The sequence below is a fragment of the Sus scrofa genome, chromosome 14 (genome assembly GCF_000003025.6).
Source record: "Sus scrofa isolate TJ Tabasco breed Duroc chromosome 14, Sscrofa11.1, whole genome shotgun sequence".
NCBI lineage: Eukaryota > Metazoa > Chordata > Mammalia > Artiodactyla > Suidae > Sus > Sus scrofa.
The window spans coordinates 49,950,421-49,968,073 of record NC_010456.5 but is presented as its reverse complement, the minus strand read 5'-3'; the positions used below and the strand labels follow the sequence as shown (position 1 = coordinate 49,968,073).

The following is a 17,653-nucleotide window of genomic DNA, read 5'->3' as shown; positions in this document are numbered from 1 at the left end:
GGCCCAAACATTCTGACTGAGTTAGACCCTGAGACCCTGGGGGAGGGGTCTGAGGAGACCTGGGGTCTGAGGAGACCCAGGGTCTGGGAGGGATGGAGCGTGCCAATCAGACAAAGTGAAAATGTGAGGTATCTCTGTGCACAGGCCCATGTGGTCTTGATGGGGTTTGGCATGATGAGCTGGGGCAGGTAGCCCCACATAAGGGGTTGGGGTGGGATTAACACACAAGAGGAGCCCTTTAGGGCACAGATGGCCCTCACATCTTGTGCTAAGTTGCATTTGTGTGATGCATTCACTACACCCAAATCCATTCATTCATGACAGGGTGTAAAATGGGGGCATTTTCATTCCAGTAGTGTTTTGTGTGTGTGTGTGTGTGTCTTTTTACCTTTCAAAGGGCCGCTCTGCAACCTATACCACAGCTCATGGCAACGCCAGATCCTTAACCCACTGAGCAAGGTCAGGGATTGAACCCACAACCTCATAGTTCCTAGTTGGATTCGTTAACCACTGCGCCACGACGGGAACTCCCCATTCCAGTAATTTTGCTGGAACTTGTTTGAAGATCAGACTGAACAAGACACAATAACTATAAATGAGAGTTATTTTTGAGGACCATTACTGAAATTTGACTACTCACTATTACGGGATACTTAGGTTTGATCATGACTTTGAAACCTTTTAGGAGAATGTATCAAAACACCTTTTAACTGAATTTCTCAAAACTTTTAGTTTCGAAATGATTCTAGATTTTCATGAAGTTGCAAAGTAGTGGTCTGAAAAGTTCCATGCACCTTTCCCCATCTTCCTCCACTGTTAACATCTTCCGTAATTAAAATACAGCATCAATACCAGGAAGTTGCTGTTGGTTCAACCCAATGTCCACACAGATGAATACTCCCCGATAAGCAGGTGAATACACCAGTGTGAGCCACAGCTGCAACCCTTCCCCACACCCGCCTCCCCCTAGACCCTGTCTGGCCCAGGCTCCTATGAAGTCCCTGCTTTATCCTGGATCCCAGTGCACGTGAGACCTTGTATGTGACCTCTGAGAGTAGAGTCTCTAATTTCCCTCGTCTGGTGGAGTTCCTGAAATCAAGCCCCACTGGCCTTCAAAGCCAATTCCTTTGGCGGCTTCTCCTCCCAATTCCAGAACCCCAGGCTGGGGAGCCTGACATAAGATCAGAGTGCTCACTCCCATGGGAGAGCCTCTGCAATGTAGTTATTCTCCAGTCTGTGGATTTCCCACCTGGGGGTGTGGGATTTGATTACATCGCTAGTAAGGATATGGTTAAGGATTTGGTGTTGTCACTGCAGGAGCTCAGGTCGGTGCTGCATCATGGGTTCTCCTAGCCCAGGAACTTCCACATGCCATCAGTGTGCCCCAGAAAGATAAAAAGTTAAAAAAAAAAAAAAAGGAATGTCTGTATTATCAAGTTATACCCAAAGGAATAGAAAGGAGGGTCTCAAAGTCATATTTGTACACCCATGTTCATAGCAATATTATTCACAATAGCCAAAAGGTGGAAATAACCTTTTGTCCATTGAGATATAAATGGATAAACAAAATGAGGAAAATTCATACAATAGCATATTCAGCCTTAAAAAGGAAGCATATTCTGACACATCCGGCAACACAGATGGACCTTGAAGAAATGAAATAACCCAGTCACAAAAATACTGTATGATTCGACTCATGCCTGAATGAGACACCTAGAGTTGTCCAATTCATAGAGACAGAAAGTAGAAGAGGGGTTACCTAAGTCTTGTATGTTGTGTTTTCATTTTTAGTTATCTCAAATATTTTCTAATTTCTTTTGTGATTTCTTCTTTGACTGATTAACTCCTCAGGAATGTGTTGTTTAACTTCCATATGTTTGTGAATTCTCCAAATTTCCTTCTGTTATTGATCCCTTATGTCCTCCCGTTGTAGTTGAAGAACAAACTTTGTATTATTTCAGTCCTTTTCAACTTAGTGAAACTTGTTTTAGCCCTAGCATGTAGTCTATCTGGGAGACTGTTGGGTGTGCATTTGAGGAGAATGGGTACAAGGCTGTGCTGGGTGGAGTGGTCTATAGGTGTTTGTGAGTTCTAGTTGGCTACAGCATTGTTCAGATCTTCTACTTCCTTGTCAACCTTCTATCTAGTTGTTCTGTTGTTGAAAGTGGAGCATTAAAGTCCCCAACTACTGTTGCTAAGAGAAGGAACTCATTTGAACAAATGAAGAACATGTTTTCTGATGACTGGGCTCAGCTCTAGGTTGAGAGGAGGGTATGCCTGCAAACAGTTTACCCTCCCCAAAGAAGAAACGTTAGGAGTTCCCACTGTGGCTCAGCAGAAATGAACCCAACTAGTATCCATGAGGATACAGGTTCAATCCCTGGCCCCGCTCAGTGGGTTAAGGATCTGGCATTGCTGCAAGCTGTGGTGTAGGTCACAGATGCAGCTCCAATTTGACACTTAGCCTGGGAACTTCCATATGCCATACCTGCAGCCCTAAAAAAAAGAAAAGTTAAGTTTAGGATAACACTACCCACCTTACACCACGCTCAAAGTAAAAGAAAAGAAAAAAAAAACCATGAAAAAAGGTTAAATCTCTCTTCTGTGCCCTGAAGGCTTCACTTTTCCCCATGGAGCTGGTGAGCAGTGTTCTCCTTATAGGACGGTCTGGACTGCAGCTGAGGGTGGTGGAGCTGGGAGAGTGATATCCTTAGAGGCCAACCACAACCCCTCTCCCATCTTCACTTCAGTGACTGCCTTCCAGATGGTCCCTCAAATCTGAACCCTCCTCTCATTTCCTGCATCTCATCAGCACATCTTTGACCCAGAGACACAGCTTTCCGAGGTTCAACACTCCCACAGTCCAGTTCAGCAAATGTCAGAGTGGCCCTGGGAATCGTCCCACTCTGGCCATGGTGAGCGCCACCAGCCCCCATCACCTGCCACCTGCTGGACAAGGGCAGACACCGGATAACAAGGCCTCCAGGAGGCAGCACAGAGTGCTGTTTATACCACAGGGACGCCATGTGTGTCCACTCTGCCCCATTTCCAGGCCACCCCAGATCTTTGGAGCCCGAATCCACATTTTCACAAGATCTCTGGTGGCTGCAGGCATGTGACAGTCTCAGAGCACTTCCTGCACCCTCGCTATCTGCTTCAACCTCACTTGTTAAGACACTTTCACCCAAACCACAAATGTGGTCAAGCAGGTGACGATCTGAAAATGCCTCTAAGGAGCACCTTGAAACAGAAGCAAGGGAATAGGTATGCTCCTACACACGGAACACTCTCACCTCCCACGGCTGGCCTCTGACTCCACTCAGCTCCTGCTCTTTAGGCATTTTGACCACCCTCCAGCGGCCCCACAGCCCTGATTCCCAGATTGCAGCTGCCCTCCTGGGAGCCCTGCTCTGCACTGCTGCATTCACTTTCCTCTCCCTGGATGAAACACCCCCCCATGCCCCTCACCCTCAACTTTCTCAGCCTTCACCCAGCAAGACCTGGAGCTTACCCCCCACCCCATCCCTGCCCCTGTGGTGGCTGCTTCACTCAGTTTCCTCAATCCCTTCCCTCCCAGCTTTGCGGCTCAGGGAGGTGCTGCCAGCGGCCCTTCTTCCTTGGTTAAAACCCCCAAATCTAGGAGTTCCCTAGTGGCTTAGCAGGTTAAAGATCTGACATTGTCACTGCTGTGGCTTGGATCACTGCTGTGGCATGGGTTCAATCCCTGACCTGAGAACTTCTGTATGCCACAGGCATGGACAAACACACACAAACGAGCAAACAACAACAAAAATCCCAAATCTGACACTTCTGAAAAGAACCCTTGGGCCAGTCCTGGGCTCCTGACCACACCTCAGACCCAAAGGCAGAGCCAGCTTTCCCTGAGACAGGAGAGCAGAGGGAGAAGGCCTTGGTGGGATGGCAGTGAGACGGCTCCACCCCTAACTGCTTCCTTCTGGACCAGCCCTTCCAGATGCAGGTGGAGCCCACAGGCAGCAAAGACAAGAAGAATGGGTTTGCATGAGCCACAATGAGAGGGTCTTGGGGAGTCCTGCCCAGCTGCAGGCTCAGGAGGAGAGTGCAGGGCACCTCCACCATGGCCTGGACCTCTTCCTGCTCCCCCTTCTCAATCTCTGCCCAAGTGTTGCCCCAGCCCTGCCCACAGGCTCTACCTACCCCTACAGCACCCTGGGCTGGGCCTGCCCCAAACTCAGAGCTCAGCCTCCTGGTGGATCCCCTGGGAATGGGCTGATTATCTCAAGACACCCCCCCTCCCTTTCCTCTGGAGAACTCTGGGCACTGGAGAATGTTTTGAACCTTCCAGTAATGGAGACCACCCCCAGAGAAGGGCTTGGGGGCCATACGACATGTCCAGTGACCCCAAGAACCTGGAATTTTCTAGAACTCGCAGTTGGGACCTGAGGAAGATGGACTCATGTGTCTGCCCTGGAGATGGGAGAGAAGAGTACACAGTGGCTGCAGGAGGAGTCTCTGGGGTCTGGGATGGCCAGGGGCCAGGGGTGGGGGCCTGACCAGCAGGAGGCAGGGGGCACCCTCTGACATGGAAGCAGGGCATGTTCTGGACATGACACAGCCCTCTGCTCCAGGGCAGGTGGGCGGGGGCACAAAGGTCAGGGACCCTGAGCAGGGGGTCCACCAGTGGGGCAGCTGGACCCAGACCTCTCTGGGCCAGCCAGAGTCCAGCCCTTGGCCATTCTCAGTCCAGGAGGGGGTGGGGCAGGCCTGGGTGGCCAAAGCCTATCCCTTGAGGGTCCCTAGGGTCCAGCCAGACCTGTATTTCTGACCACAGCCACCATGGGAGGATGTGGTCTGCAGTGGCAGTGGCCTAGATCCTGCAGCAGGTACAGGATGGGGGGGGCAGCTGGGGTCACTGAGTTAGGTGACAGCCCCTTCTTCTCCCCAAAACCTGGGGCCATCCCTAGGGGAACCACAGTTTCTGGGCCCTGGGCAGCAGGTGCTGGGAGGGAAGAGCTTCTGCCTGGACCCTGGGTGTGGAACCCAGCCCCTAAGGTGCAAGGAGCCCAGGTCTGAGGCTGGAGTGGGCCAAGAATCTCAATGGGGGTGGGGATGGCAGGGGGAGAGCTGGACTGGATCAGGGCCTCCTGGGGGCTCTCCACACCCTGTAGGATGTGTTAGGTCTCCTGCGCCCCATCATCTGTCAGGGCCTGTCCTCTCTCTCAGAGGCCTGGGGATGCAGTCCTTGTCCTCAGGGATGTAGTCCTGGTCAGTGCATGTGGGATGCTGGATCTAAGCAGAGTCGCAGCTACACTAAACTCACCCTGGGGACAGACAGGCCATTGGCACCCTGCTGCCTGGGACACCCGATGTGGACCGGGACACGGAGGACCTAAACCAAAGAGTGGTTTCAAACACCAACTCCACCAAGTCAGCCAGCCACGATGTCTTCTACAAACAACTGGACCAGGACAGCCTACTCCAAAGGTTTTTCCTTCAACACTCCCGGTAAGAAATCCCTTCACCATCCAGAGTGTATTTCAGTTAACGCAGGCAGGACCCCAGGACCCCACCGTTCTCCTCTCCCTTTCCCCACCTGCTTTTGGTGCCCTTGGCTGCTCCCTGGCTGCACCCACCCCCCGCACCCTGCACCCTGCCTTGGCTGGGTTGATTCCACAATCTCTGTGAGTTGCAAATACAAGATGTGAAAAGTGGCGGTTGAAAGAGCATAGGGGATTCATTTCCCTTTGATGGCTGCTGATTTTTCCCAAGTTACACCAGATGGGCCAGCTCTCGATAAAGATAGTAATAAACAAGATATAAACAGTCACCCTCCGTATGGTTGTGTGTCCGGTTTAAAAAGCACTTTCAGGAGTTCCCGTCATGGCTCAGTGGTTAACGAATCCGACTAGGAACCAGGAGGTTGCCGGTTCGATCCCTGGCCTTGCTCAGTGGGTTAAGGATCTGGCGTTGCCGTGAGCTGTGGTGTAGGTTGCAGATGTGGCTTGGATCCTGCGTTGCTGTGGCTCTGGTGTAGGCCGGTGGCTACAGCTCCAATTCGACCCCTATCCTGGGAACCTCCATATGCTGTGGGAGCAGCCCAAGAAATGGCAAAAAGACAATAAATAAATAAAATAAAAAGCACTTTCAGGAGTTCCCGTCGTGGCGCAGTGGTTAACGAATCCGACTAGGAACCATGAGGTTGCGGGTTCGGTCCCTGCCCTTGCTCAGTGGGTTAACGATCCGGCATTGCCGTGAGCTGTGGTGTAGGTTGCAGACGCGGCTCGGATCCCAAGTTGCTGTGGCTGTGGCGTAGGCCGGTGGCTACAGCTCCGATTCGACCCCTAGCCTGGGAACCTCCATATGCCGCGGGAGCAGCCCAAAGAAATGGCAAAAAAACAAAAAAAAAAAAAAAAAAGCACTTTCAAAAGGCAAATCCCATCTGATTCCACTTATAGGAGCTCCTTGGAGGAGTCAAAAACCATAGAGATAGAATATGGAATGGTGCTTTCCAGGGGCTTGGGGAGGGTGGGGGGGCACTGGAAGCTAGTCTTTAACCAGAATGTTGGTTTGGGAAGATGAGAAAGTTCCGGAGATGTGTGGTTGTGATGGCTGCACAACAACGTGATTGTAGTTAATACCAGTGAACTGTACACTTAAAAATGGTTAAAATGGTAAACTTCTTTTTTCTTTTTAGAGCCACGTCGGTGGTACATGGAGGTTCCCAGGCTAGAGGTTGAATCAGAGCTACAGCTGCCAGTCACAGCCTCAGCCACAGCAACGCAGGAGCCAAGCTGTGTCTGTGACCTACACCATAGTTCACAGCAACAACGGACCCTTAACCCACTGAGTGAGGCCAGTGATCGAACTCACAACCCTCATGGTTCCTAGTTGTATTTGTTTCCGCTGCACCGCAATGGGAACTCCAAAACGCTAAATTTTATGTTAAGTATAATACACCAGAGGTGTCAGCCCTGGTGTTGCCAGCACAGAGCGACGCCCTTACCACCCAAGGCAGGCTCAACGTCTCTTTCCTGACTGCTGCCCATCCCACCCCAAAGCAGAGTCCCTGTGTGATGGTGCATCCAGACGCTGGGGAGGTTGACAGACGCCTCAGGAAAGGGAGGGACAAGGTGACTCACGGAAGCATTTTTTAAAAATTTTTGTTATTTACTTATTTTTCCTTTTTTTTAGGGCCGCACCCATGGCATATGGAAGTTCCCAGGCTAGGGTTCAAATCAGAGCTACAGCCGCCAGCCTATATTGAAACACTGGATCTGAGCTGCATCTGTGACCTAAGCTGCAGTTTGCAGCAATGACTGATCCTTAACCAATTGAGCGGGGGCCAGGGATGGACCCCACATCCTCATGGATACTAGTCAGTTTCCCAACCACAATGGAAACTCCAACATACCACTTTTCCAAGTCAGTCACGATTCCCCAACTTGAACACTGGCTTCTTGCTAAAGCTGCACCTGTTTCCTCCCTTCTCCCCGCCCCCTCCCAGGGCTGGTTGGAAGAGAAGCCCCAGCCCCACCCCCAACCCCAATGAACTGGGGCCTCACCTGCCCTCCACAGTCCCTCCAGGCCCAGGGAGATGCACCACAGCCTGGGGCAGAAACACGTGTGCCCCACCCAGGGTCCCCAGAGTGGGACCAGCTGGGGCTGTGGTGAGAGGCGGTTGAACCCTGGATCCTGACCACAGCAGGGCCGTTGGCTGATGTCCCTCTGGGAGAGCTCCCCCGGGGAGTAACAGTCATGGGCCCTGGAGGGGGCCCAGAGCTGGAGTTGGGACAGAGAAGGCCCAGGCAGAGGACGGGGCCACTCGGGCCAGGACACAGTGGGACGGCCTCTGCGAGCAAGAGGGACCGCTGCTGACCCCCTCCAGGGAGCCTACTCAGCAGTCAGCTGGAGGTGCCTTTGACCCTGAGGGCAAATGAGGCCCAGGTCAGGCCAGGTGGGCCATGAGGACCTCCGGCGGCAGAGCCCTGGCCCTGGGCAGCACTGGCCTCTCATCCTGCTGGGCCTGGCCATGGGCGCTCATGGCCTGCTGCCCCCGACAACAGCACCACAGAGCAGAGCCCCAGGCACGGAAGCACCAGCCAGAAGCAGCCCTTGGCGCCTGTGGGACCGGTAAGGCGCCAAGGGATTCATGGGCGATGTGAGGGTCCCTGCAGCCAGAACAGGCAGTGGGGAGAGAGGGCGGCTGTGACAGGCCAGGGGACAGGGGGAATCAGTGGGGGGGTGTCCTGGGCAGACCTTGGTGGCTCTGTTTGAAATGTTGACATTTTGTCTAATGTTGATTTATTTATGTTAAGCTTTATCTTTTTATATTGGTTAAATTTTTTTTATCTCAGTGACTGAGTTTTTGGTGTCCCTTACATCTTTCCCCAAGGGTAGCGCCTTGCCTGCCTCGCCCTGGTCCTTGGGGGAGAGCAGGACAGGGAGACAGGGGAGGAGGCTGCTGTCCTCTGCGGTCCCCGGCCTCCTCTTAGCTGATGAACCACTTCCCCCCACTTCCCTCGCTGAGCAGGCTCTGTTCCCTGAAGCGCCGGGGCACAGGCTCTGGCTGATGCTGTGTGGTGGGGAAACCTTCCCTGGTGTCCCTGATGTCCTTTGGCCCCCAGGTCTCCCAGCCAAGGACCATCAGTCAGAGCTGCCTCCAGTGACTGACCCCTAGGAGCCTGACCTCCTCAGGGTGCAGGCACCTCTAAGGGCAAGGGTCTGTGGGAGCCACAGTGTGCCCCCCCTTGTTATGTGACCCAAGTCCCCTCCTCTCTATGTGGTGGGAGGTCCTCCAACAAAGTGCTGAACATCTGGGACCACTGGTGACAACCAGGGACACAGCAGCACATTCGTGGTAGGCACTGACCATTTCGGGGGCTGATCCTCCCTCTCAGTAGACCCACAGGCAGATCCCACCATCTCCCCCAACTTGACACATATGGCTAGAGGCCCAGATAGCTGAGGCCACCTGCCCAAGGTCACACAGCACCTGGTGCTGACTCCAATACACAAGCTCAATGGCCTCCAGCTGTCCCCCACCTGTCCCATAAGAACTAGGCTGATGAATCTGCCTCTCTGGGCCTCAGGTGCCCCCTCTGCAAGGTGAGAGATCCCCGCTGGGCAAGGGCCTTGTAGCTGGGGTCGCCAGGGTGAAGGGCTGGGACAGGATGAGCAATGGCTCCCTGGCAGCATCTGGCAGGGACTGCAGGGCAAGGACAGGATCAGGGGACATGAGGAGCAACGGCCCTCCATCAGTGTCAGGCCTCGTGCTGGGGCTGGGCTCCCAGGGAATGAGATCTGGCCCCAACTCCAGATCCAGGGTGAGGGGGGCTGGGTGACAACCACCACACCCAGAGTGATGCCTGCAGGATAGCGACTCGTGCAGAGCAGAGGAGGCCCCCAGGGTGGAGCACAGGTCGTGGATCCACCCGGGCCAGGCAGCGCAAGTGCAGAACACTCCAGGGTCCGCAAGACTGGAGCAGGGGGTGGGATGGGCTCTGAGAGAAGACTGGAGAGGCAACCAGGCCCAGACCTGGAGGACCCGTGCCAGGAGGACAGACCTTACCTCCCTGGGGTTGGGGGGAAGTGTTTGCAAGGAAACGTGACCAGAGTTGGGTGGGAGGGAAGAGCTGGGAAATCAGAACTAGAGAGGCTTCGGGGCAGGGATGGGGTGTCCAGGCAGAGTGGACAGAGAGGTGGACAGAATCAAGAGAAGCAGGAGAGGGAGGAGCCAGGGTGCTTCCTCGGCTTTTTTGCTGGACAGTTGAGAGAACAATGTGCCATTATTTAATTTATTAATTTATTTATTTTGTCTTTCGTCTTTTTTTTTAATTAAAAAAAAAATTTTTTTTTGTCTTTTTTTTTTGTCTTTTTGTCTTTGTTGTTGTTGTTGTTGCTATTTCTTGGGCCGCTTCTGCGGCATATGGAGGTTCCCAGGCTAGGGGTCGAATCGGAGCTGTAGCCACCGGCCTACGCCAGAGCCACAGCAACGCGGGATCCAAGCTGCGTCTGCAACCTACACCACAGCTCACAGCAACACCGGATCGTTAACCCACTGAGCAAGGGCAGGGACTGAACCCGCAACCTCCTGGTTCCTAGTTGGATTCGTTAACCACTGCGCCACGACGGGAACTCCTTGTCTTTCGTCTTTTGAGGGCCACACCTGCGGCATATGGAGGTTCCCAGGCTAAGGGTCCCACACCAGAGCCACAGCAATGTGGGATCTGAGCCACGTCTGTGACCTACACCACAGCTCAAGAAAGCCAGATCCTTAACCCACTGAGCAAGGCCAGGGATCAAACCTGCAACCTCGTCGGGTTCGTTAACCACTGAGCCACCATGGGAACTCCCAGTGTGCCATTATTTTAACAAGATGCTCCAAGAGGAGGGGGGTCTGCAAGGAGTTGGTCTCCCCTGAGGAGTCCACTCACTGGACAGGCCACTCAGGGTCGCAGAGAGAGTGAGCCTGAACCTGATCATGTCCAGGCGGGGGCAGACCCATGGACCATTTTCGGAGCCTATAGTTTCGATCCTATCTGATGCTATAGTTTGGCCTTTCCCAGAATATCATATAAATGGAGTCACGGAGCAATAAGATGGGAGGGGAGATGCCAAGCTTCTCTTACAGATACAGTTGCTGACCTGTTTTGGGGGCACTCTAGGCAAAGGAAACAGCCAGCAGGAAGCTTTTTGAGTTGGGGAGAGCAGAGTGCAGATCTCCAGGGTCTTACACATCCCGCCCTTTATCTGGGGTCCAGGAGGGGTCACAGAGGGATTTAAGTGGGGGACCGTCATAGCTGGGTTCATGTTTTGGAAAAATGGCTCCAGGGCAGAGACCAGTATGAGGCCAGATTAGAGGATGGAGAAGGGGCAGTGGAAAGGCAATGGGTAACCAGGTAACAAGAGGGCCTATGGAATTGGCAAGTGAGTTTAAAATGGTGGCATCTGGAGTTCCCATTGTGACTCAGCATTAATGAACCTAATATCCATAAGGATGCGGGTTCGATCCCCAGCCTCACTTAGTGGGTTAGGGATCCAGCGTTGCCATGAGCTGTGCTGTAGGTCGCAGATGAGGCTCAGATCTGGCGTTGCTGTGGCTATGGTGTAGGCTGATGGCTACATTCTGATTCGACCCCCAGATTGGGAACGTCCATATGCCAAGGGTGGGGCCCTAAAAAGAAAAAAAAGTTAAAGTGGGGGCACCAGAGGGCAGACAGAGAGGGACAGGCATTGTCATGGATTGTCAGCGGAAGACCTAATTTCTGGAACAAACAACACGATGTGCCAAGATTTGTAAAAATGTACATTCCTTCAGATCAAGCAATTCCACTTCTAGAAATTTACCTTAATGATATAATCAGAACTTCTGCTAAATTCTGTGTGTTGCTGGGGAAAAAGTAGAAGCAACCTAAGTGTCCAGTGATAAGGGAAGATAGATAAACCACAGTGTGTTCATGGTAGGGACATGATACAGTCATTTGATACGATTTTTTTTTTTTTTGACAACAGTAATGACATAATGAAGGTTTTTTACAAACAGGCTGCAATATATCATACTATCACACTATTTTTATTTTATTTCAGTTTACAGAGGAAAATTCATCCTTTTTGGTATAGCAGATGTATAAATTTTAATAACATTATAAAGCTGTGTAACCCCCACTACAATCAAGATACAGAACCACCCAAAACTTCCCCGGACCCCTTGTACAGCCGATTCCTTCTTCTGCCCCAGCCATGGAAACCCCTGGTTTCTTTCTGATCCTATAGTTTTGCCTTTTCCAGAATGTCATATAAGTGGAATCATGCAATACGTAACTTTTTTTTAAATTAAACTTTTAATTTGGGGATAATTGTAGATTCTCATGTAGTTGTAAGAAATTGGGAGTTCCCATCGTGGCTCAGCAGAAACGAATCTGACTAGTATCCATGAGGATGCAGGTTCGATCCCTGGCCTCGCTCAGTGGGCTAAGATCCAGTGTTGCCGTGAGCTGTGGTGTAAGTCGAAGATGCGGCTTGGATTCCATGTTGCTGTGGCTGTGGCGTGGGCTGGCGGCTAAAGCTCTGATTTGACCCCCTAGCCTGGGAACTTCCACATGCCATGGATGCAGCCCTAAAAAGACCAAAAAATGAGAAATAATACAGAGGGATCCCATCACACCTTCACCTGGTTTCCCCCATAGGTAATGTCTTATAAAATAGAAATTCAGAACCAAGATATTGACATGGATGATGTCAAGGTAAAGAACACTTCCATTGCCACAAAAGATCCCTTTATAGCCAGGCCTTCTTCCCTCCCGCTCAGCCTCTGCTGACTCTCAGGCAATTAATAATTTTTTTTTTTTTTTTGTCTTTTTAGGGCCGCAACCGTGGCATATGGAGGTTCCCAGGCTAGGGGTTCAATTAGAGCTGTAGCCGCTGGCCTAGGCCAGAGCCACAGCAACTCAGGATCTGAGCCACATCTGCAACCTACACCACAGCTCATGGCAACACCGGATCCTTAACCCACTGAACGAGGCCAGGGATCAAACCTGCAACCTCATGGGTCCTAGTTGATTTCGTTAACCACTGAGCCACAAGGGAAACTCCTGGCAACTACTAATTTTGTCCCTTCAAGATTGTTCTAATTTTGTCCTTTTGAGATTGTTAAAAAAAAATTGTTCTGGAGTTCCCGTCATGGCGCAGTGGTTAACGAATCCGACTAGGAACCATGAGGTTGCGGGTTCGGTCCCTGCCCTTGCTCAGTGGGTTAATGATCCGGCATTGCCGTGAGCTGTGGTGTAGGTTGCAGACGCGGCTCGGATCCTGCGTTGCTGTGGCTCTGGCGTAGGCCGGTGGCTACAGCTCCGATTCGACCCCTAGCCTGGGAACCTCCACATGCCGTGGGAGTGGTCCAAAGAAATAGCAAAAAAGACCAAAAAAAAAAAATTGTTCTAATTTTGTCATGTGAGATCATTCTGTAAATGGAATCATACTGTATGTAAATTTCCGGGACTGGCTTTCTTTATGCAGCATAACTTTCTGGAGGTTCATCCAGGTTGTTGGGTGTACATAGATTTTTCCTGGAAGCTCTCAGGCTAGGAGCCAAATCGGAGCTGCTAGGCCTATGCCACAGCCATAGCAATGACGGATCCTTAGCCCACTGAGTGTGGGTCTGCGACTTATACCTACACCACAGCTCACGGCAACACTGGATCCTTAACCCACTGAGTGAGGCCAGGGATCTAACCCGAATCCTCATGGATACCAGTTGGGTTCATTGCCACTGCGCCACAACACGAACTCCTTTCTTTGCACTTTTTAAGTGCACTTCTAGATTGCTTAATTGTGTTATGTATATAACAGTCTTATAATTTTATTTATTTATTTATTTATTTATTTATTGCTTTTTAGGGCCTCATCTGCAGCATATGGAAATTCCCAGGCTAGGGGTCGAATCAGAGCTACAGCTGCTGGCCTACACCACAGCCACAGCAACACGGGATCCAAGCTGCGTCTGAAACTTACATTGCAGCTCATGACAACGCTAGGTCCCCAACCCACTGAGCAAGGCCAGGGATCCAACCCGTATCTTCATGGATACAAGTAGGATTTGTTTCCACTGCACCTCAACAGGAACTCCCCATTCTTATAATTTTAATACAACTAAGGTGTTTTCTTGCGGCACAGTGGCTTAAGGATCTGGCATTGTCACTACAGCAGCTCTGGTTGCTGCTGTGGTGAGGGTTCAATCCCTGGCCTAGGAATTTCTGTATACTGCAGGTGAGGCTGTAAAACTTAAAAAAAAAAAAAAAAAAAAAAAAAAAAAAAGAACTGGGTTGGGGGAAATGTAGTCAGTCTCATGTGGAAGGGATGAGCTTGAGATTCCTGTTGGGCTTCCAGCTGGAGATGGTCAGTGGGCAATTTCAGTAGAGATGAGGAAAGGATTTGGAGCTGGAATAAATCGAGCCTCACCACATGGGCACATTGCGGGAAGATGGCAAAGAAGGAAGACCCAGAGAAGCAGTCTGGGAGTCAAGAGTCGTCTGTGGGCCAGGAAAAAGAAAAAGTCAAAGGAGGGGGAGTAGGGGGTAGGTCTTGGGCATCAAGGGGAAGAAAGTTACTAGAAAGAGAGGTTGACTTCATGTTGCATCCTGCAGAACCATCAGGTACAACAGCAACTGGGGAGCGACCTCAGACTTGACCCAAATGTGGGCCCTGTTGGCCTTGACCTGAGAAGTTTCAGGGAGATGGGGGTGAGAGGGGGAGGGCTCTCTGCGCCATATCCCAACATGTGAAATGGTGCCTGGCATATGGGTGGTTGGGAGCCATTGCTGGACAGATGGATGGATAATTGATAGATGATGGATGGTGTTTGGATGATGGATGGATGGATAGGTGGAGGATGCATTTCAGGTGGTGGATGGATGATGAATGGATGGACAAACAGAGGGACAGAAAGACAGTGATCTGAGAGAACAGAGAAGGCTTCATGAAAGGAGAGGAACTGAACTGTCTTGGTGGAGACAATAGGGTAGGGGGTTTCCACATGGAGGCACCAGGGGTCAGGAATAATCTAGTGCCCACAGGCCCAGGAAGGAAACTGCCTGGCTGGACTGAGGGAAATCGTGGGGGAAGAACACTCAGAGGCCCTAAAATAAGGCCAGGAGAGGTCAGGCAGCTTGGGACTCATTCTGCCACACCACATGACCACCTAAGGGCATGCGGCTCTCAGCATCTCCATTAGCACTGAGGATTCAGTGGTGACCAGGACAGCCTCAGAGTGGGGGGGTGGCACACCGGGTGACGCCGAAGTGTGGGTGGTGCCCTCCAGACCATGGGCCCCCCCAGGGATGCCCCGGTCTCTGGAGAGCTAGCTGCCTGCCCAAGCAGCGCCAGGACACAGCCCTGCTTGCTGCAGCCCTGTACCTGTCACACCCAGCAGGTTCCTGCTCCGGCCCCCGCCCCGGGGCACAGGCCCCAGGTGCTGGCCTGCCAGGTTTTGGTCCGAGCCTCAGCCACCGTGGGTTGTTTTTGGCGGCGGGACCCGGCTCACCGTCCTAGGTAAGTGGCTCTCACGCTTTTCCTAGCCATCCTGCCCTCTGCTGTCCCAGGAAAGTCACTTTTCTCTCTGGGGGCTGCTTCCGCACTGCCCTCCCAGCCCCCTTTTTCTGTGGGGCGTGGGGAGGCAGTTGGTCTTGGGGTGACCAGCAGGAAGGGCCCTGACAGCAGGAGCAACTGCCTCCAGAGTCCAACTGTTGGCTGCAGCCCATCCAGGGGACCTGGGTTTGGCCAGGGGGGGCGGTAGATGCTGCATGGGGACCAGTGGCCGGTTCTGACCAGGCCCCTGGGGTGGCCTCGGAGATGGGCCCTGAGCCAGGGGTCTGGGCTGAGGACTTACTGCCCAGGCCAGGAGGGCCACACAGGAGGTTGGGGACACAACAGAGGTGGTGACCCCAGCCTCCAGGACGCAGAGGGGCAGTGGAGGGAGGCCTGAGGAGGGCAGGGGGTAGGGTCCCGCTCATTCTGGGCTGAAGCTCTCATTCCCCTGCTGGGCCATGAGGACCCAGGGACACAGAGACCCGGGTGAGATGGGGCGAGGGGACCAGAAGCCCAGCGCTCCCAGGACGGTCATCAGAAAGAAGCACTTTCTGTGGGGCAGAAACTCCCCTGTCCCAAGCCCTGACCCCCTGAGGCCCAGGGGTCACAGCTGTCCAAGTGCACTAGAGACTCAGAAGATGCTAGGGGGAATGAGGGGGGCTCCGTGCTGCCCCAGAAATCCGGGTGCTGCATAGGGCAGCTGTCCTCCTGGGGGCAGCTGTCCTCCTCGGAGCAGCTGCGAGGAGACAGCCAAAGCCAGGGGCCCTGCGGTCAGGCAGGAGGGATGGGAGATGGGCAGGGCCTTGGAGGAGCCCCGGGGTTTTGGCTGGGAGAGCTGAGCTGAGGAGGGGGCCTAGGTTCACAGAAGGCCCTCTGGGCCATGTCTGTTGTCCAGGGGCTTTGTGAAAGGGAGACAGAGAAGGAAAGCAGGGCCACCTAGGGACAGTTACAGGCTGTGATGAGGAGGCCACCCTCAGACTCTCCCCCTGATCTCACACCCTCTCCTCTGTCCACACAGGTCAGCCCAAGGCCGCCCCCACAGTCACGCTCTTCCCGCCCTCCCCTGAGGAGCTCAGCACCAACAAGGCCACCCTGGTGTGTCTAATAAGTGACTTCTACCCGGGCGCCGTGACGGTGACCTGGAAGGCAGGCGGCACCACCATCACCCAGGGCGTGGATACCTCCCAGCCCTCGAAACAGAGCAACAACAAGTACGCGGCCAGCAGCTACCTGGCCCTGTCCGCCAGTGACTGGAAATCTTCCAGCGGCTTCACCTGCCAGGTCACCCACCAGGGGAACACAGTGGAGAAGACAGTGATGCCCTCCGAGTGCGCCTAGGTCCCTGGGCCCCCACCCTCAGGGGCCTGGAGCCACAGGACTCCCGTGAGGGTCTCCCCCTCAACAACCCTGGTCCAGCCCTTCCTCCTGCACCTGTCAACTCCCAATAAACTGTCCTCCTTGTCATTCAGAAATCATGCTCTCAGCTCATTTCTGCCTTGTATCTCACATTTAATTTGCAACCTCTCCAGGATTCTGGGGGTGGGTGGGGAATCCTAGGCACCCCCTGGGAAAATAACCCGAAGGGATAGGCTCACGGTCTCCAGGGAATGGTGGAGGACGGAGGGTATCTTCCAGGAAACTGGCCAGGACACATCGGCCCTCTGCCCTCCCCTTCCTCCCACTCCTCCTCCAGACAGGGCCGTGTCCACTGCCAGCTGGAGCTGCCCACGGCTGGTGCCCTCCTGATGAGCCCTCCCTCCCTGCCCTGGTTAGGACCCTCCACACCGCTCCCTTTCTTTCCAGTGTGGCTCTGAGCATAACTGAAATTATGGGAAATTTCTCCTAGTTCCTCTCCCTCTATGTCCTGCCCAGTCCGTGGGCTGGACCACTCCTGGGGCCCTCCCAGCCCAGGCTCCCCCTCCTTTCTCCCTGGCCTCCTGTGACCCCCTTCTTGGCTCACAGGGAGGGGACTTTGTGTTGTTGATGTTGTTGTTGTATTTGGCTGCACCCACAGCATGTGGAAGTTTTCAGGCCAGGGAGTGAACCCACGCCACAGCAGTAGTAACGCCAGAACCTTAACCACTAGGCCACCAGGAAACTCCCAGGAATTTGATTTTAGCTTCTGCTCAGGGGCATTGCTCCCTTCCACCCTGGTTCCATGTTCTCCAGGCCTCACCTATCAGTCACCAAACCACCCGGGGAACTCTGAGCCCACCTGGACCCAGGTCTTCTTCCCCAGGACCTATAGCCTAAAGGGGACAGAGTCGTTGGGGCTGATAAGGGACAGGGGGGGACAGGGGCCTTCCCCTCCTCTGGGTCAGAAATTGGGGTCAGAGACTGGAGGTAGAGGCTGAAAAACAGTGTCCTCTTCCTGGATACCCTGCCTCGGTCCTGGTTCTGGGAGGCAGGGACTCACTGTGCCGGCCACCGGAAGGGTCAGTCTGGCACCAAGCCTGCCTGGCCCAATAGCAGCATCCTGAGGATGAAGTTCAAACACCAAATCCCTCTGGCATCTCTTCCGTCCCACCTCCAGCTTCACCTTCTGCTGCCTCCACCTCCCATAGCACCTGCTACTCCAACCCAATGGCTTCCA

General features: G+C 53.2%; 1 protein-coding gene across 2 annotated transcripts; it reads left to right on the top strand.

Annotated features, from left to right (window-relative positions):
- LOC100523213 (immunoglobulin lambda-like polypeptide 5) lies at positions 7,557 to 16,532 on the top strand. 2 transcript variants are annotated; one of them, XM_003132986.3, is made up of 3 exons: positions 7,557 to 8,109; positions 14,906 to 15,024; positions 16,079 to 16,532. In XM_003132986.3, exons 1-3 carry the CDS (start codon positions 7,913 to 7,915, stop codon positions 16,396 to 16,398), a joined length of 636 nt encoding a protein of 211 aa, XP_003133034.2. In that variant the 5' UTR covers positions 7,557 to 7,912; the 3' UTR covers positions 16,399 to 16,532. The 2 variants fall into 2 exon arrangements, with proteins under 2 accessions (XP_003133034.2, XP_005670968.2); XM_005670911.3 differs by having other exon boundaries at positions 14,903 to 15,024.

What these genes read in the sequence shown, in the direction of transcription:
- LOC100523213 (XM_005670911.3), top strand. Translation starts at nt 7,913, where the DNA reads ATGAGGCCCAGGTCAGGCCAGGTGGGCCATGAGGACCTCCGGCGGCAG. An exon ending in CCTTGGCGCCTGTGGGACCG is followed by an intron (nt 8,110 to 14,902) that starts GTAAGGCGCCAA and finishes TGTCACACCCAG; the next exon opens with CAGGTTCCTGCTCCGGCCCC. An exon ending in GACCCGGCTCACCGTCCTAG is followed by an intron (nt 15,025 to 16,078) that starts GTAAGTGGCTCT and finishes CTGTCCACACAG; the next exon opens with GTCAGCCCAAGGCCGCCCCC.